Here is a 21,559-nt window from a genome sequence, read left to right on the forward strand (position 1 = left end):
GGGAGTGAGAGAAGAATGGAGGAACTTCGGCTTATGTAGAAGGAAATGAGAGGGAGATGGGTATGAAAAATGGTGGAATGAGACAGACATCATTACCCTATGTACATGTACATTTTGTTCAACCATAGAAATGAAATGATGTACCATATTTGTATTCAATGAATCAAAATGCAGTCTGTAAAAAATAAATAAATAAATAAGAAAAAAGGGAAAAAATTCTCTCTCTTAAATATACCAATACTTTCATTTGAAGCAGAATAATTTTGATCTTTACTAGTTACCTGATCAAAAATATATAACATGAGGAGGAAGCAGAAGGAGAGGGATAGGGGAGGCACTGGGGAACAAAATTGACCAAATTATATTTTTCAATTGTATGTATGTATAGTAACAATGAATCCCACTCTTATGAATAATTATAATACATCAATAACAATGCATAAAAGTGGAAAAAATGTGCTTGAAATGGCATCTCTATTTTCTATCTAATCGTGGAATTAATATTCTTAATTATGATATCATTATGATATTATAATTTTTCAGATTTGTAAGAATTTGCTTCACAATATCAGAATATTATTCAATTAGAACAAGATGGAGGAGGATCTTTCATTGGTAAAAGGCACAATAATAATCCAATAGCAAAACTATTTGAATGAATGTATAATTTTAGTTTGTAGTTTGTTGGTTTATTATTTTAGTTGAGATGTCAGTTACACATATATGTTGGGTACGAATGTGAATATACACACATATGTATAAAGAGAAATCTGAGTCAAATATTTGCAGAGCATTAGACACCTTTGCAAAGCTCTAGGATTTCTCAGCACATTCTTTGAAAACACTGACATTGCCACACAGAGATAAATTATAGGCTGCAGAGATTTTCATTCAAATGTTGGTCATTATGGGTGAGAAGGGGTGTCACTCTGTGAGCAGTGTTTTGTCATGACATGGATGACGTTTGTCTAAGACTCAGGAGAAGACTTTCAATACCAGAGTTAAAGCCTAAAGAATGATTTTCAAATCAAGGATTACCCTTTGTGTCCCTCACAGAACCAAGCACCACAGATCCTCAATGAACATGTTTTGAATATCCATCACTGATTGCACTCAGGACTCGTACCACGGGGCCAGAACACCTGAGTTCAGAGCCTGACTCATCCACATCTCCCAACGTGACCTGCTTAAACTTAAACCTCTCTGTGTCAGTTCCTCATTTTTGCCACTGGTAAAAATGGCAACAGTGTTTTCCTGGTAGGGTTGCTATAAGGATTCAGAATACAGTGTTTAGAACAATGGCTGTACACACTAAGAGCTATATTTTACATAGATAAACTAATGTAATTTATAAGAATGTGTACTTTGAGATGTTTAGCACTAAAAAAGAATATCTATTTAGATTCCTTTAGTTAGACATATAGTCAATACACAAGCTTGTACTTCTGAATAGAATACAACTTTAGTGATAAATATCAAATTAAATACATTTTCTATTATGAAGCATTATAAAATCAATAAGAATAAAAGTAGAAGATATATAGAATGATTAAGTTTAGCTTAATGTATAGTATGAGGACTATAGTTAATAAAATTGTACTGTATTTGGGATTTATGCTAAATAAGTAGATTTTAGCTGATTTTGCATCAAAAACAAAACAACTAAAAAGGTTAACTGTGTGAGATGATGAATGTTTTAATTTGCCTCTAGAGAGTGCCTGTCACATGATGTGGCCTATCTTAAACATACATAATAAATTTATTTAAAAATTAATGGCAAGAAAAGTAAGAGCAAGTAAAAACATTCATCCATTATTCCGTTACTGTCTCTCAGACTTTAAGGAGTTATCAAATTTAATTCTCATGGCTGTTCTATAAGGTAGATATGAGTATGTTTGTTTTATATTTAAAAAATAAAACACATTGAACTTGCTTACATAGATTTTCAGAAATTAACAGCTTACAAATGTGGAACAAAATTAAAACTAAAGCCTGTCTTTTGCCAGCCTTTCTATGTATCTTAATGACTTTCTATATGTCCACATGCATTTCACATAGCTTAATATATACACAAATATATGCAACTTCATATCCTGTTGCTTTTCCTAACACTATAATTAAAGCATTTCTTTCTTTTTTTTTTTTTTTTTTTTTTTTTTTTTTTTTTTTTTGCAGTGCTGGGGATTGAACCCAGGGCCTTGTGCTTGCAAGGCAAGCACTCTACCAACTGAGCTATATCCCCAGCCCTAATTAAAGCATTTCTGATAAGAGCTCCATAATTATTATTTTGGTGTTATATAATATTACTTTCTGTGAAGATATAACTTATTTACTTATCTTTTATAGCTGAATATTTAGGTTACTTTTATTATTTTAATATTATAAACAGTAATATAATGATCATGTTGGTATCAATTACTTTTTTCATGTTCTACAATTTCCTTCTGATGCATTTTCTCAAATGCACCAAACATTAGACTCTTGATTTATGTTACTATTTTTAAAGACTTTGTACAATGTTATTGCTCCTAAGAGGTATATCATTACCAGTTTTACCTCAGTTTTATAAACAGTGACATCAGATGCTTTTAAATTCCTGAAAATTTAATATGTACAAAGTGACATCCAGATTTGCAAGAATATTTCTTTGTTTATTAGTAAGAACATCTTTCCCTATGTGTTTATTTGCTAATTGTATTTCTTTTGTGTGGTCAGTCTATTCCTTTCCTTTACCATTTATCTTCCACTAGTTTAGAAAGTACCAATAGTTTTGGGGTGAAGCTGACAATGCTCACTAAACAAGATTCATGAGGAACTGGAATCCCTGACAATGTCCTCATTACTAACCCAGCCCACATAATTAAAGCAAAGAAATATTCAGTAATCTCAATTTACTTATCACTACCTTATAACTAATTATTAGTCTACCCTAAATTATACCAATAATATCCCTTTTAAAATTTTAGTGACACTTAAATGCAAATAATACCATCAAGTGCTCAGAGAATTTGACTCCTTTCAATTACACATGAAAAGTCAGCCAGTTTCTCTTAAATTTGAAACAGATTCTTTCATAACATATAATTACCCCTTTATTTTATGAAGACATATACAGTGGATTATCTGATAGTCAAGACCTATAGGCAGGAGTCTCTAACTTCAAGATAGCAATGTCTAAACCACACCTGCAGGTGGCATACTTATAGTGAGTGTTGGGAGCTGCCTGATGGTGACAGTAAGTGGTATTTTAAGAAACACCAGACATCTTCTCTGGGACTAAGCAGATTCCCTCGTTTCCATATTAGAGTCTACATGGACAGTGTGTTATAGTGCTACTATGATTAAGGAGTGATAGGCGGCCGGTGCCTGTCTCCTCCGCCTCCTCAGGCAGAGCCCTGCCAGATAAATTCTGAGAACTTTAAGAGAAAAAGCCAAGGCAACAAAGCACAGCTGCTACTTAAAACTTTCAGCACTAGAGAGCTAAGGGCTTGGAATGTTCACCTTAAAAATTCCTACCCTTAGTCTACCCTCCTCCTCTGGTTACCATCTTCCTAGACACTGTCCAGCACTTCTATGGAGTAGCTGTGACAGGTTCCTGCCCTCCAGCACAGTTGACCCAGTGTCCATCCTGTCACCCCATCAGTTCCACACATCCACAGCAGCAGCAGGACTGAGACCACCATGACTTATATATGTACCTGTTTCTCTTATTAAGTTGCGTGTACCTACTGAGCAAGGTGTTGGACTTATATGTTCAGATTAGTCCAGGCTTGACACACAACTTACTTTATCACTGTCTTTTTGAGAAATGAATATCATGGATTGAATTCCACTTTTCTGAATCCTGCTCCATGACAAATCTCTTTCAAACTTTGTAACAATACAGAGGACTGGATATCATATTCACTTTTGACATAAATGAAATTAAGTCCCAGATCTCTCAGCTAGTAGGTGGCAAGAGTAGAATGTAAGTTGGCTGACTCCAGAGTGCTTGCTGCTCTGAGACAAACCATGTTGTCTTATTTCAGTGTGAAATCATAGCTCTGATTAGGCCATAGAAAGAAGCATTTTGTTAGGAAATACTGACTCTCACTAAGTAATACTAAAAGATTTTTGTTTTGTTTTGTTTTCGTATAAAATAACATGAATGCTTTTCACCACATAAGCCAAATTTCCATGTCAGTGGCTTTTGAAGAACATTTTTATGATCATCATTTGAGAACAATTTCTCTCTCCTATCCACACTACCTCAAAAGTAAGCTACAGACACCAATGAATATTTGAGTGATGAAAAATCAGTGGATTGGATGAGCAAGTCAAAGGCCCAGTATCATGTCATAGCACTGATTCTGGGGAAGTCTTTGTCACCTGGTAGAAAACCAGTGGCATCAACTCCATATTTAGGTTCCTTGGCTGATGTGCTAAACCAGGTGCCTGGGAAGTAAATCTTGCCAAGATTTCTATAGATCCAGAGAGAGGTATCAACTTTATTGCTTGTCCAAATCATGAGGTCACTGAATAAATTGAGCCAGGGCATAAGATTCTCCTTTCCAATAATTCTGATTTTCCAAATGAAAGACCCCAATCTGTTGCCTAAGGAAACAGCATGTGAATAATGCTGAAAGATACATTCCTATTGCTTGCTTTAAATTAAACATTTTTGATGGAGGAAGGAGGGACTGTATAGAGGGAAAAGAGAGGTGGGAGGGGTGGGGGGGAAGGAAAAAATAACAGAATGAATCAAACATCATTACCCTATGCACATGTATGATTATGCAAATGGTATGCTGTTACTCCATGTACAAACAGAAACAACATGTATCCCATTTGTTTACAACAAAAATAAATTAAAAATAAATAAATAAAATAAACATTTTTGAGGATCTGAATTTGAAATTGTTCTATTACATGTGGAACTAAGAACCTCACTGGTGATAATAAATGACTTGTTAATGTTCTCTTTCTCTAAAGCAATAAAAGGCAGGATAAATAGTATTTCCAATATCTTATAATATTAAAATTGAAATATTGTTTTAATAGAGAATACAAAACATTTTTGTGTCCTTTATTAATGAAATGATATTAATAAAGTTACCAGTGTAACTTTTAAGGTGCTATTCATTATTACAATACCTCCTCATGTATATTCATTATTGTCTGTTTCTTCATTCACATCTCTAAAGAACCTGCATCTCTACTTGTCTTATTTAACTCTTCACCTTATTCTTGAATACTTACACCTATCATTTATTTGATCTTTCTTAATTTTTTCTTCTTGTTTTCTATTATTCTATGTACTTCTGTGTGTGTGCTAAATTGCCAAAACTCTATTTTTGAATGATTTTACTAATGCATTATTTTTTGTTATGTATATTTTTAAAGAAAATTTATTTTATTTTATTTTATTTTTTGATTCATTGTACACAAATGGGGTATAACTTTGATTTCTCTGGTTGTACACAATGTTGACTCACACTGTGTAATCAGACATGTACATAGGGTAATGATGTTTGTTTCATTCCATTATCTTTCCTTCCCCCATTCCCTCCCCACCCCTCAATTTCCTCTACACAATTTAACCTTCCTCCATTCTTCCCTTACTCCCTCACCCCTGTTATGTATCATCATCCAATTATCAAATTATCAGAGAAAACACCTGGACTTCTGTTTTTTGGAATTGACTTATTTCACTTAGCATCCATTTACCTACTATCCATTTCACTACTCCATCCATTTACCTGCAAATGCCATAATTTTATTCTTCTTTGTAGCTGAATAATATTCTACTGTGTATATATACCACAGTTTCTTTGTACATTCATCTATTGAAGGGCATCTAGGTTGGTTCCGCAATCTAGCTATTGTGAATTGAGCTTCTATAAACATTGATGTAGCTGCATTACTGTAGGATGCTGATTTTAAGTCCTTCTGACATATCTTTGGGGAAAACAGTACTAAGAGGAAAATTCATTGCTTGGAGTGGGTTCAATAAAAGAATAAAAAGTCAATAAATAAATGACCTAACACTACATCTCAAAACCCTAGAAAAAGAACAGATCAACACCAAAAGTAGTAGAAGACAGGGAATAATTAAAATCAGAATTGAAACCAATGAAATTGAAAACAAGAAACAATTCAAAAAATTGACAAAACAAAAAGTTGGTTCTTTGAAAAAGAAAACAAAATTGATCAACCCTTAGCCACACTAATGATGAGAAGGAGAGAGAAAACTCAAATTACTAAAATTTGTGATGAAAAAGGAAATATCACCATAGACACAATCAAAATGCAAAACATAATTAGAAGCTATTTTGAAAATCTATACTCCAACAAAATAGAAAATCTTGAAGAAATCGACGAATTTCTAGAGACATATGATTCCCACAAACTGAATCAGAAGGGCATACACAATTTAAACAGATCAATTTCAAGCAATGAAATAGAATATGCCGTCAAAAGCCTACCAATCAAGAATAACCTAGGACCAGATGGATTCTCAGCTGAGTTCTATAAGACTTTCAAAGAAGAACTAATACCAATACTTCTTAAAGTATTCCATGAAATATAAAAGGAGGAAACCCTTCCAAACTCATTCTATGAAGCCAGTATCACCCTGATACCAAAACCAGACAGACACATCAAGGAAAGAAAACTTCACACCAATATCTCTGATGAACATAGATGCAAAAATTCTTAACAAAATTCTGGTAAACAGCATATAAAAACCTATTAAAAAGATTGTGAACCATGATCCAGTGTGGTTCATTCCAGGAATGCAAGATTGGTTTAATATCCAGAAATCAATAAACATAATTCATCACATCCATAGACTTAAAGTTAAGAATCATTATGATTATTTCAATAGATGCAGAAAAAGAATTTGATAAAATACAGCACCCTTTCATGCTCAAAACAATAGAAAATATAGGAATAGTAGGAACATACCTCAACATTTTAAAGGCTATCTGTACTAAACCCATGGCCAACATTATTCTAAATGGAGAAAAACTGAAAGAATTCCCTCTAAAAACTGCATTGTTATTATACATAAGAGTGCAACTAATTTTCATATAATCATGTATGCATGAAATATAATTTGTTCCATGTCAGTCTCTGGTAGTTCCTCTTTTCATCCTTCCTTTCTCCCCTGTTCTCCTTCTTCTACTCTACTGATTTTCTTTCTACTTTTTTTAAATTGGTGCTTTATAGATATACATAAAGATGAAATCAACTGTTATATTTATATATGTTCATATCATAATTTGGTCAATTTTATTCCATAGTTCTCTCTTTTTTCCATCCCTCTCCCTCCCCATCAACTCCCTTCTTCCACTCCATTTATTTCCCTTCTATTTTCATGGAATTCCCCCCTACCACCTCTTAAAAACCGCTATTTCACTCTAGCTTCTAGGTATGAGAGAAAACATTGACCCTTAACTCCAAGTCTGACTTTTTTTCACTTTGCATGATGTTCTCAAGTTAGATCCAATTACCAGAAAATGCCATAATTTCATTCTTTATGGCTGAGTAAAACTCTATTGTGTATATATACTATGGTTTCTTTGTCCATTTATCTGTTGACAGGCACCTAGGCTGGTTCCATAACTTGGCTATTGTGAACTATACTGCTGTAAACATTGATGTTTCGGTGTTGCTGTAGTATGATGATTTTACTGCTTTGCTTCAGATGCAAAACAGCATCACCTTCCTCTAGGATGCTGGGTATTCCTCCTGTTGTTTCATTGACACTTGACATGAATTTTCTTGCATAATTATTTATGTGTACTGGTTATGCCCAACAAATGTTAATTAGGTACTTTTTTATGCCAGAAATTGTGTTAATTGCTAAAGATGACTGATTGCTCTGTATCATGGTCTTCAATAAATATCAGATAATAAAGGAAATAGTGAAATCAATTGGATAAAAATTTTCAAGAAATTCCCAGGCATATTTTTTTGTCAAACCATCTAAGCTGTGTTTAAAGGATATATAATTGATTCAAAGTGTGGAGAAGTGAAAGAAGGCATTCTGAGATCAATACCAAGAAGGGTATTGTGTATGTGGTGTACTCTGGGAAACTTGAGCAGCTTGGTTTGCCCAAAGCAGAGTGGAGAGGGATGAGGTCAGACAGCTGATAGAGGGTGGATCATGAGGGCAATTAATACCTTGCCACAAGGCTGACTTTTTCTTAGTAGGCTCTCCAAACCTGGTAAATGAGGGCCATGGGTTTTTAGGATGGTGATATTTATGATTCTGAAAGGTAACCTAAAAATATTGTAAGCAATTGAAGAAAGATGAAGAAATCTAGTTAGGGAGACCAATAGTTTATCATTACGATGGAGAAAACTAATAAATATCTAAACTTGAGTAATGTTGTAGGAATTAAAGGGATACATTTATTTAAAGTATTTGGAGGTAAAATATCCAAGAATGGATGAGAAGGAATTATGGAGCAGGCAGGTAAAAACATTTTAAAATTAATTTTTGATTGACAAAATATTTGTACATATTTATAAAGTACAATATGATGTTTTGATTGTGGAGTAATGATTGAATCAGGGTAATTAGCATATTGATCACCTAAAGCTTTTTGTCACATTTTCATGGTGAGTTCATTAAAAAAATCCCCTTTTAGCCATTTCAAGAATCACAGTTTATTACTGTTAACTATGTTTGCCTGACTCTGCCACTGAACACCAGAACTTATTCCTCTTACCTAATCTTTAACCCAACTGACCAACCCTTCCCCACCTCTCCTCTGTCATCTCAGGAAACCGCTATTCTACTCTCAACTTCTATGAGAGCAATACTTTTAGATTCCCAATGAATAAGAGTATGTGGCAGTTGTCTTTCTGTACCTGGCTTATTTCACTGAACATGGTGTCCTCCAAGTCCATCCATGTCATTGCAAATAACAGGATTTCGTATTTTTGATTGAATAGTATTCCATTGTGTACATGTACCACATCCTGTTTATCCATTCATCTGTCAATGGATGGTTAGGCTGATTCCACATCCTGGTTATTGTGATCAGTGCTGCAATGAATATGGGACTGCAGGTGTCTCTAATAAAGAATTTTATTTGGATATATACTCAGTAGTGGGATTGCTGGATCATGAAGTAGATGTATTTTTATCTTTTTTTTAAAAGAAATCCTCCAAAATATTTTCCATAATGGGTGTACTAACTTACATTCCCACCCTAAATATACTAGAGCTCCCGTTTTGGAGAAGACACTTTGATTTCTAGATTTGATTCTAGAAATCTGGCTAGGAGGGCGTTTTTCCTTCTGAAAACCATATTCTCCTAGATAAAAGAGGCCTGTTCTTTCCAGGGTACATGTGTAGTTGTGTTCTTTTCCAGAATTCCCAGACAAGACATTGGTGTTCATGTGGGGAAGATAAGAAAAATGAATTAAGAGTTCTGTCATGGACTGTGAAGATCACAGCACTATTGATAGAACCAAGATGTATATATGTAAAAAGGAAAGTATATGTGTGTAAATGAGTTTGGTTTTGTAAAAGGTTAACCTGATGTTCTATTACACATGCAAGGAATATGATCCTTAGTGGGTGAGCTACAGTTAATAAAAAAATCTTTCTTCTCTCCACTTCTGGATCCTGATTAACCACTGAATGATTAAGTCTTGTACTCCTACAAATAAATAGTCTTCATACAGTTAGTTCTGTATTCATGAGATGGTTTCAAAATTTTTAGTTATCTTTCCATGTATGTGCTTGCATATTTCTTTTGATTTCTATTTAGGTCACAGAATCTAGACATGAACTCAGAGATCCAGACGTGTTCAACCAGGGCAGAGTGCCAAGAGTTGCTGATTTTCCTCCATCTGGATTTCATACTCTGGTTAGCATAGCCCAATATAACATAGATTTCTAACTTCTGCTGAACTGTTTTGTTAATTTTAGGGTCAACCTAAACTCTCATATATTTTTGCCATCAAATGATTAAAGATAATATCCACTATGTACTTGTGCACTGGAGTTTTAGAAACTTGATAGAGTTGCATGTCAGATTTAATGATGTTGATTTTGATCTGGTTTTTAAGTTTGTTAAGCTAACATTGGATCATCAATTCAATTCAATAAGTATTTATAGAACATTTAAAGTGTACTGGGTATTATAGAATTTCACCCTTTTATTTACTTTTTGTATCATCTTGAAGTACACTAAGACATTTTTACATTTTTACTTAAATCTTTATTACAGAAAGGGGCAAGGATCATGCATTATAGCAGATCATGACACTTTTCTCCATGTCAATAGCTAGTCTACAAGATTCCCTGCTAAGTTCTCTTATTTAGCAACAGATAAAGCAATCTTTCCTACACCCTCAGTGACAGGAGGACTAATGCCTGAAACAAGTGCAATGCTCATGTCATAAACTTCCATTCCTTCCAGGTGACTTGTGTGCTTATTAAGAATCAGTTGTGATCATTCTTAAATCTGCTTATCCCTATGGTGCTTGTTTTTATTATTATACAGCTTGATTAAATGTTATAAAAACTAATTATTCAGTGTTTAAAAATACTTGTTTCTATCAAGAACTATTTGTTGACCTAGAAATACTAAAAAATAATATATAGCTAGAAACATTATTGCCAAATTAAATGTGAGAGGACAACAGCAAAATCCAGAAAATACTTATAAAATAAAAGGATGTTTTTCACTTAGTCTTTTGATTCTCTTCCAAAATCTAAAAAAGAAAAAAAAAAACAAAAACCAAACTGAATTAAGAATCTGCTTATATGTTTTATGTAAGGAAAGTAAAGTTAAACTTCAGGAAAAAAAATAAGTCCCAGTTTTCTGTTCTTACAACTCAAATTGGTATGCCAAAATTTTTAAAGCAATTCTTGGACTTGGATGTTGGTCAGAGATTGACAATGATACAGAAACTCTTGACCCCCCTGCAGCACAAATGATGAAAAACACAAAGTGTTGACTGATAGGAAGAAGTTCTGATGACTCATAGAAAGACAATGTGTAATATTGGACTGATGCTGATTTGCTAAGAATTGAAATTATGAGCAAGGAAAACATCATGTGAGCTGGGACATGATTCTAAAAAAGACAAAAAATACATAATCAAATTCAGGACCCCAAATTTTTCATGCCATAGCTGAAGAAGCTAGAAATGTGGTTTTACTTTACATGTAACAGCTTCAATCAACATTGAGCAATCCCATGGCTGCTAAAAAAAATTAAGAATGGAGGGTTTAATTGGGAGAAATTCCACTTCTTCTTTTGGATATCGGTAAACCACTTATTTTGTTATGCTACTTTCTGTTATAGTTTTACACATTAAGGTGAAACAAAGCATCCAATATCTTTTCTCCTCTTAAGTCCAAATTTTTGACTAACAAATTAATAACTAGTCTAATTGTGAGGTTTAAGAGAAGTTCTGTCATATGAATATTTAGCAGCATTATTGCCCAGGTATTAGTTCTCTCCTTATCCTTAAAAAATATCCTGCTGGACCATAGGATCTCCTTAGGGAAATATAGAAGGGTTCAGTTGCTCATTGAGAATATGGTTATGTTGACAGCAGAGCAAAACTCTGATTTTTCTCCATCCTGTGTCACTGTGATTTCTTCATATTCTCTAGGGCAGTTACATGGTGAACATGACCGTCCAAATGCTGGCCATTCTAAAATTCTCCTTATCATATTGGGGATCTGGAGACTCTGAAGGTGAACTGTAAATGCTGATTGAATCCCCAAGGCAAACTCTCTGCTTAATGCAATAATGAGAAATCTCAGTGTTGTGCCCTGTGAACTGACCCACATGGGTTAGGACTGGTCTCAAAGCCTGAAACATCAGGAGTGAAATACAGTGCTTTGTACAGGAGGCATCTTCCTGCCTTCACTCATTTTGTTTGTGGCTGGCTGGCTATACATTATTCTTCTTGGCGTTTGTAGTATACAAGCTGCATCTTTGGATGTAATAAGGAAACCAGTAATGTATAAACATGCATCAAAAAGCCCATTTCCACAAGGACTGTTCTTCATAAGGAAAGTCAAAAACTGAATTTATAATAACTTAAATCAAATATTAGCTAGTTCACTTCGAAAAGGAAAATGGATTTTAGTTATAAATTTTACATAAAAAATAGACAAATACTACAGAATGTCCAAAAATTAGAGACTGAAATGGAAAGATTTTTGTGTATTGAGTTAAGATTTCAGGCATCTAATTGATATAACTCCCTTCATTTCACAGGAACCAAATTTTCAGGATTATATTCTAATTTTTCTCTTTGACAACATCGGGGAAGCAGAGCTATGTGGAAAAAGAGGCTAGAACTAAGAAATGTGAATTTTCCCACCACCATGCTCACGAGGTGAATGGACTCAGAAAAGTCATTTTACCTTCCTTGTTTTGAGTTTTTCTTTAGTTTGGATAGGGACAATTGTTGCTGTCCTCCCTGTCTGTTAAGTGTAGAAACAGCCCAGTGATGGTGAAGGAGTGTGAACTTGGGAGCCAATGGTTTTCTCCTCCTCCTCCCCCTCCCCCTCCCCCTCCCCCTCCCTCTCCCCTTCCCCCTCCCCCTCCCCCTCCTCCTCCTCCTCCTCCTCCTCCTCCTCCTCCTCCTCCTCCTCCTCCTTCTTCTTTTTCTTCTTCTTTTTTTGATTGTTGCCATGTATTGGCCCCAGGACTTCACACATGTTAGGCAAGCACTCTACCACTAAGCTAAAGTCCAAGCCCCCTCATCCTTCTTAATTAGGTACTGGACCAGCTCAAAATTGAGCAGTAATCTCTAGCACTGTCATCTTAATGTTGTAATATTGTAGATAAGAGTGCCTTCTCACAGATTGCTCTGGGTGGGGGAGAATAAAGCAACATATGTAAAAAGAAATTTTGTAAAGTGTGAAGCACAGCAAATAGTAAATGGAAGTTGTTTGTACAAGGAGGTAGTATGATATACACATAAGGTGTCTGAACTTGAAAACCAGACAGGCCTAAGGACGGAAAATATGGCCAAAGGTAAGAAATGCTAAACAAATGGATTTGGAAATGACCAGTGGTGGCTGAGTGAAGAGTCCAGGACAACAACTCTGTTTCTGGTTGGGGTAGCTAGGTCAATGGTGGTACTTTATGTTGAAAAGGGAGAAGATAGTATATTTGTGGGAAATATGATTATTCGGTATAGTGTATAGTGAGTTCGGGGGAGATTTCTATGTAACATCAAGGTAGAACGATCTCCTAAGAGTGTTAGAAATTGGAATCTAATCTCAGTTCTGGTCTAAAATGGTACATTTTGGAGTCAACATTGTACATGTGTATTTGAAACCATGAACATTCCTAGAAAGAATGTAGTGAAAAGAGGTTAAAACTGAGATAACCTCTGAGCAAGAGAGAGAGGTGGGATCCAGAGGTAATGTCAGTCAACAATGGGAGCAAGGAGACAGTTCCAAGGAGAGTTTATTCAACAGTTGCTAAAAAACTTAAAGAACTTAAAGATGACACAGAGGAAAAACTGGTAATTGGAGTTACCAGGAGGTCATAAACAATTTTAAGCCAAGTTAAAACATAGCCTCTTTTTATTTTAGAAAGAGCCTCCATCATGCCCAGAGTTTACACAGCTGAAGAAGGGTTAGACACAGCCAAGAAGCCATGAGCCAAAGTGACTCTGAAGGCTGATACAAATTCCAAGTTTTTCTATCCTCGTGTTTCCAGGAACCAGTCTTCACAAAGCCTTTCTGTAGAGCAAATGGAATAATTACCTTTCTCCCTGGCAAACCAGTGTAGGTGTCAAGGCAAATAAATGGACCTTTTGCTTTCTATCATTTTGCTGGATTTTAATTTCAGTGAGGAATTGCCCTTTTCCTACAATTTATTTTCCTTATTGATTTTTCATGCACACAGCTGGAACACCCAAATAAATGTGGGCTATTTGGTTTGGTAAAATCTATTAGCCTATGTATTAGTCTCATGGAAAAGCTCCATTGTTTAGTGAAAGGGGAGATGTTTCACTTGACATCCGTAGTTGACATCTGAACCTTTCCTAGAAAGGTCACCACAGAGTCATCACCAGCATTGCAGTAATGGGCAACAGTAGTGAAAAATCAACTGTTTGTCTCTCTCCATTTGTCACCATACACATTTCCAAGGCAACAGTTATATTCTCTGGGATTTTCTTTAAGATATTTACATTCATGGTAGCCAGCTGTCATTTGTTCAGCTAAGCTTCTAATTATTACCACAGCTCTAGTATGGAAGTGAAGAAAAACATTATTTTCTTAAAACTTTACCCTTTAAGCATGACACTTGGTAGATAGGCTAAAATGCAAAGGAAGCATTAAGATGATTTTCGAAAGCCATAGTCTGTGCTAGAGCGCCTTCCCAGTTGCTGCTACTCATCCTTCAGGGCTTATCTCGTGCATAGCCAGATTCAGGAAGCCTTTTATAACCTTTAAGCTGGTTCCACAGCAAGGCATTTCCACACTAGTGAAGACTATTTTAAAATAGCTATTCTTCTGGGCATGGCAATGCACACCCATAATCCCAGTGACTCTGAAGGCTGAGGTAGGAGGATCACAGGTTCAAGGACAACTTCAGTAATTTATTGAGATCCTGTCTCAAAATAAAAAATAAAAAGGGCTGACAATATAGCTCAGTGGCAAAGCTTCTCTGAATTCAATTCCCACTACCAAACAAACAAACACAAACAAAATCAGAAATAGCCGTTTCCCTTGCTGGACTATGAGCTCCTCAAAGGTGGAAACCATGATGAGTACGTTATCCACTGCTCCCTCAGCTATGCCTAGCATAGTTACTTTCTATTGAACTAAACCCTGAAATGCTTGTCATCCTTTCTTCACTGGGATTCCAAAGCAAAAATATTCACTTTCACCAAGCAATACCATTTATGATTGCATTTAATAAAACTAATTAATAAATACACCAGGGGTCTTTGATGCACAGAATGCACTTGACAAAGGATGGAATTAATATATATTCTCTATTTGACCTTTTCAATTTCATGACAAAGGAGACTACAAATAAGAGAGAAATCCACCTATTGCCACTTAAGAACACAGTGATGAATCTTAATTTTGAAATAAAATATGTGGTAGAGTTTAATATATAAAAATGACAATGACAATAAATGGTTCCATTCCAAAAACCTGGTGTCTTATTGGAGATATTCAGATGAAATGGTAGCCATAAAAGTTACATAGAAGGTTTAAGCAATGGGCCATGGCAGAGTGTGATCAGGTTTACTACTGTCCATAGTTGGTGCTGCTTAAATAAGGTTGAAAGTTATCAATGCAGCTGGACATGAAATTATAGAAGCCTAATCTGCCCACATGGAGTTGCTCACTGTGGTTAGAGTCAAATGCATTTAAAGATTTAAAAAAAATTTTTTTCAATACTGGGGATTTAACCCAAGGGTGTTTTACCACTGAGCTACATCCCCAGTGCTTTTTATTTTATTTTTTTATTTTGAGACAGGATCTTGCTAAATTTCTGAGGGCCTCACTAAATTGTTGAGGCTGGCCTTCAACTTACAATCCTAATGCCTCAGTCTCCTGAATCACTAGGACCACAGGAATGTGTCACTGCACCCAAATAGAGTCAAATGTCATTTTAAACTTAGTTCTATGAAAGATGGAGCAGTCATGTTTGCTTTGTTAAACAGAAAAGGAAGCAGGCTGACCCCATAAACAGGTATTCCTAATACTTCCTCTAATTACTGGTACTTTTTCATGAGTTAATGAACATTGAAAATAAAAATGTTGATCCAGAAAAGGCAAACTTTTAGAGAAAGAAAACAGATTTGGGGTTGCCTGGGACTGGAGTAGGAATGAGAATTATTTTGAATGGGTATAAGGCATTAACTGGGGGCATAAAAAATGTTTTAACACTAATTTAGGGTAATGGTAATAGCGGCAGCTAAAGTTACTAAAACTCATTACATTATACACTTGACATGGGTGAAGTTTGTGCTATACACATCTTATGAAACTGTTTAACAAAAAAAGTTTGGGGGCGGTTTCAAGGTGGCAGAATAGAGGAGGTCACTTTCCTGGCTGGCTCTGTGGCGTGAAACCAAGAAAGCAGACAGCAGCTTCTCTGCAAGGTAAGTGAACAAAAAAATGGTGGAGAGGCGGGGACTTCACTGAAATTTAAAACTGGACATTCAAAGCAGAATGGGGACAGGAGAGTGGATAAAATCCCCAGCAGCATAGCCACAATCACAGCCAGGCTGGAAGCACCAGCCAGAGTGGTCGCTCCGTGAGCACAGTGGAAGGATGAGGGAATTAAAGGAAATTGCATTTTGGGGGGGGGGCCTGAGGAGTGTCTGGATATGAAGCATTTAGAGATTAAGGACATTGCCCAACAAACCTGAAAGATGAGCTACACAATATCCTGGTGCCGGGAAAGGAGCCATAATCTCTCCAGGCAGCATGAGGAGGAGAAAGGAAGGAACAATTTTGTAGCCAGGCATGTGGGCCCACAACTGAGGGACCCAATTCCTGGCAAACCTGAGTTTGACCCAAAATACAGGCCCAGTAATCACATATTGCATGACATAGAGTGTGCTTAAGTGACCAGGAGAAAATCAAAAGTGGAGAGTTTTATGTAGGGAAGAACTAGTCTTGGAAACCCACCCAGCTTTACCCTGGCCCCTCCAATTCGACTACTTGCAGGATGGGTTGGGAGAGATAGATGTATCTGGCCAGGAACTTAGCAAGATGGGTCAGAAGACATTGTTTGGAGACTGAACCTGAGACCAGGAAACATGCGGTGACACAGGGAACTAAGAATTGGCTCCCCCCACCACCACATGGGTGGAAGCCAGGGAGGATCCCTGGGTTAAAGTCTTCCAGCATGAACCAGTAAGTACTGGGCACTGGAGGTACTCTGATTTAGAATCTCCAGACCAATTGCCATTCAGAGAAGAACTTAGAGCCCACTTAAGAATAAATCTAACTTCTGGGAATTCTGCCTTTGGGATTATTTCTCTCACTCCAGCAATCCAGAGGGTGAAGCATCATGGCTCCAGATAACTCCACCTAAAATTTCTGAGAAGAGAAGCTGAGAATCTTTTGAATTATAACAGAAGAATTCTTTAACTTTTCATCAAGATTTTATTTTTGTTTTCTTTCTTTCTTTTTAATTCTTTTTCTCTGTTTAATTGTGACCTTAATGGTACGTGGACATTTAGACATATTCCTTTTTTCCTCATTTCTAGCATTTTTGAAGCCAGTTGTATTTCTTGGATTAGTTTTTAGTGACTAGAATGTTTAATTAGTATATTTTAGTTTTGTTTGAATTCTTCTATTTTTAATTTTTTTAAAAAATTTACATTATATATATTTTCTCCTACCTGTTTCCCTTGATTCTATCTTTTCTTCTACTAACAGCTAAACTCTGTTGTTCTTTCACTCTTTAAGTTTTTACTTCTGTCTTCTCTCCTCCTTCCTCATAATCATCACATCCTTTATCACTTCTGTTCTTTTCCTCTCCTCCATTTGAAATTGTAAACCCTTTTGCACACTTGCTGTTTTTATTGTAGCAATAACTGATCATATAATTTCTGTTTATTTTGATATTTAACACTGTAGATGTCATAGTAGGAAATACTTGGTTTAATGCTGTATATTGTTTGCATTGGTTGTTGTTATTTGTCTCCCCCTGAGGTGCTAGAAACCTTCAGGGACACTGTAAGTCCACAGGGTAGAAACTGTACTGCCTCAAATCCACACTGTTATATGGGTAGACACACAAACAACAAGAAAAATTAAAGGAAAAAAATCACCCCAGACAAACCAAGATATTTTAGTGATAGAATCCATTGACACCACAGTGGAAGAAATGTCAGAGAAGGAGTTAAGAATGTACACAGTTAAATTGATCTGCGAAGTGAAGGACCATATAAGGAGTGAAATCAAAGAGAAAATCCAGGAAGTGAAAGATTGATTCAATAAAGAGGCAAAAAACCTTGAAATGAAGGAATCAATAAACGAAATTAAAAATTCAATGGAAACCATCACCAACAGATTAGACCCTTGGAAGACATAACCTCAGGCACTAAAGACAAAATATATAATCTTGAAAATAGAATTGACCATAAAAAGAAGATGTTAAGAAACCATGAACAGAGCTTCCAAGAATTATGGGATAACATGAAAAGACCAAATTTAAGATTTATCAGGATAGGTGAAAGTGTTGAGATACAAAATCAAAAGAATACACAATCTTTTCAGTGAAATAATATCAGAAAATTTCCCAAATCTAAAGAACGAAATGGAAAATCAAATAAGAAAGGTTTACAGGATCCCAAATGTACAGAATTACAACAGACCCACACCAAGACATTGTAATGAAAATGCCTAATATACAGAATAAGGATAGAATTTTAAAGGCTACAAGAAAAGAATAACAGATTATGCATAGGGGGAAACCAATATGGATCTGAGCTGATTTCTCAACACAGACCATAAGAGCTAGGAGGTCTTAGAACAACATATAATAAGCTCTGAAAGAGAATGGATGCCAACCAAGAAATTTATACCCAACAAAATTAAGCTTCAGATTTGAAGATGAAATAATAACCTTCTGTGATAAAAGTCAACAGAATTCACAACTAGAAAGACTGCACTACAGAACATTCTCAACAAAATATTCCATGAGGATGAAATAAAAAAAAAAGAGAGAGAAAACCACAAAGGGAGGAGCTACACTAAAAGAACAGTTGATCAAAGAAGAAACTAAGTCAAATTAAAAATCAGAAATAAATCAAAATGACCTGGAATACAAATTATATCTCAATAATAACCTTGCATATTAATGTCCTAAACTCATCAATCAAAAGACATAGAATGAAAAAAATAAATTTAAAAAATATTTTAAAAAGACATAGACTGGCAGATTGAATTAAAAAACAAGACCAAACTATATGCTCTCTCCAAGAGACTCACCTCAGAGGCAAAGACATCCACAGACTGATGGGGAAGGATGGGAAAATACATATTATTCATATGGATTTTGTAAACAAGCAGGGGTTTTCATAAAAACCTCATATCAGATAAAGTGAATATCAAGCCAAAGTTTATCAGAAGGGACAAAGAAGGACATTTCATACTGCTTTAGAGAATTATACATTAGAAAGACATAACAATAAGTAATTATGCCCCTAACAATGAAGCATCTGTGTACATCAAACAAACCCTTCCCAATTTCAAGAATTAAAGAGAACACAACACAATATTACTGGGTGACTTTAACATATCTTTTTTACTGCTGGATAGATACTCCAAACAAAAACTAAACAAACTATAGAACTAAATAATGTAATTAATAATTTAGACTTATCAGACCTATATAGAATATTTCATCTTTTAATGAGCAAATATACTTTCTTCTCAGCAGCACACAGATCTGTACCTAAAATAGACCATATCTTACGCTACAAAACGGCTCTAAGCAAATACAAAAAATAGAGATACTACCCTGCAGTCTGTTAGATCGTAATGAAATGAAATTATAAATCAATGATAGAATAAAAAGCAGGTGCTACTTTAACATGTGGAGACTAAATGATATGCTGTTGAATGATGGATAGCAGAAACAATCAGGAATTATACAAAAATACTTAGAGGTAAATGAGAATAGTGATACCACATATCAAAATGTCTGGGACACAATTAAGGCAGTGCTAAGAGGAAAGTTCCTTGCCTTGAACTCATTCATTAAAAGAATAGAAGATCAATGAATAAATGACCTAACATTACATCTCAAAGATCTAGAAAAAGAAGAACAAGCCAACATCAAAAGCAGTAGAACAAAGGAAAAAATTAAGATCAGAGCTGAAATCAATGAAATTGAAATAAAAGAAACAACTGAAAAAAATTGATGAAACAAAAAGTTGGTTTTTGGAAAAAAATGAATAAAAATGATAAACCCTAGTCACTCTAAAGAAAAGGAGAAAAATCAAATTACTAAAATACATGATGAAAAAGGAAATATCATGATGGACACTACTGAAATACAGAAGATGAAAAGAAACTATATTGAAAATTTATAATCTAATAAAATAGAAAATCTTGAAGACATGGAGAAATTTCTAGAGACATATGATTTACCCAAACTCATTCAGGAGGACATACACAATTTAAACATATCAATTTCAAGCAATGAAATAGAAGATGCCATCAAAAGACTATCAACTAGGAAAAACCCAGACTCAGATCGATTCTCAACCAAGTTCTACAAGACCTTCAAAGAAGAACTCATTCCAATACTCCTCAAATGTTCCATAAAATAGAAAAAGAGGAAACCCTTCCAAACTCATTCCATGAAGCCAGTATCACCCTGATAACAAAACCAAACAAAGATACTTCAAGGAAAGAAAACTTCAGACCAATATCCCTGATGAACATAGATGCAAAAATTCTCAATAAAATTCTGGCAAATCACATAAAAAACATATTGAAAAGATAGTGCACCACAATCAAGGGGGTTCATCCCAGGGATGTAAGGTTAGTTCAACATACGAACATCAATAAATGTAATCACATCACATCAATTAAGACAAGAATCATATGATCATCTCAATAGATTCAGAAAAAGCATTTGACAAAATGTAGCACTCCTTTATGTTTAAAGCACTAGAGAAACCAGGGGTAATAGGAACATACCTCAACATTGTAAAAGCTGTATATGCTAAACCCAACACCACCATCATTCTAAATGTAATGCATTCCCTCTAAGAACTGAAACAAGACAGGATGACCTCTTTCACAATTTTTATTCTACATCATCCTTGAAACTCCAGCCAGAGCGATTACACAGAAGGAAGAAATTAAAGGGATATGATTAGGAAAAGAAGAACTCAAACTCTCATTATTTGCCGACACTATGATTCTGTACTTAGAAGATCTAAAAAATTCCCCTAGGAAACTTCTAGAATTCATAAATGAAGGCAGGGAAGTAGCAGGATATAAAATTAACACCCATAAATCAAATGTGTTCCTATACATCAGTGATGAATCCACTGAAGGAGTAATTAGGAAAATGACCCCATTCACAATGGCCTCAAACAAATATTTGGGAATCAATCTAACAAAAGAGAGGTGAAAGACCTCTACAATGAACAGAAAAATAAAGAAAGAAATTGAAAAAGACCTTAGAAGATGGAAAGTTCTCCCATGCTCTTGGATAGGCAGAATTAACATTGTTGAAATGGCTATACTATCAAAAACACTATACTGATTTAATGCAATTTCTATTAAAATCTCAATGACATTCTTCACAGATATAGAAAAAGCTATCATGAAATTCATTTGGAAAAATAAGAGGACCAGAATAGCCAAAACAATCTTTAATGAGAAAAGTGAAACAGGAGGCATCACAATACCAGACCTCAGATTATAGTACAGAGCAAGTGTTACTATTAAAAACAGCATGGTACTGGCATGAAAACAGACATGAAGATCAATGCAACAAAATAGAAAACACAGAGAAACCCACACAAATATAGTAATCTCACACTAGACAAAGTCATACAAATACTGAAGAAAAGATAGCCT

At 35.0% G+C, this 21,559-nt stretch overlaps 1 protein-coding gene across 24 annotated transcripts in view; it reads right to left on the bottom strand.

Annotated features, from left to right (window-relative positions):
• Nucleotides 1–21,559, bottom strand: part of DLG2 (discs large MAGUK scaffold protein 2) — a gene marked incomplete at its 3' end in the record, with an annotated part of 2,081,919 nt that overhangs the window by 398,745 nt on the left and 1,661,615 nt on the right. The window contains exon 1 of one of the 24 annotated variants that reach the window (XM_079105553.1): nt 18,950–19,026. The exons of the other annotated variants lie outside the window; for them this stretch is intronic. Within the exon in view, the coding sequence (XP_078961679.1) occupies nt 18,950–18,966 (17 nt within the window). The 5' untranslated portion in view covers nt 18,967–19,026. Of the gene's footprint in view, nt 1–18,949; nt 19,027–21,559 lie in introns of those variants that run through there. 24 annotated transcript variants of the gene reach the window in all.

This window comes from Sciurus vulgaris (genome assembly GCF_902686455.1).
Source record: "Sciurus vulgaris genome assembly, chromosome: 11".
Classification (NCBI taxonomy): Eukaryota; Metazoa; Chordata; class Mammalia; order Rodentia; family Sciuridae; genus Sciurus; species Sciurus vulgaris.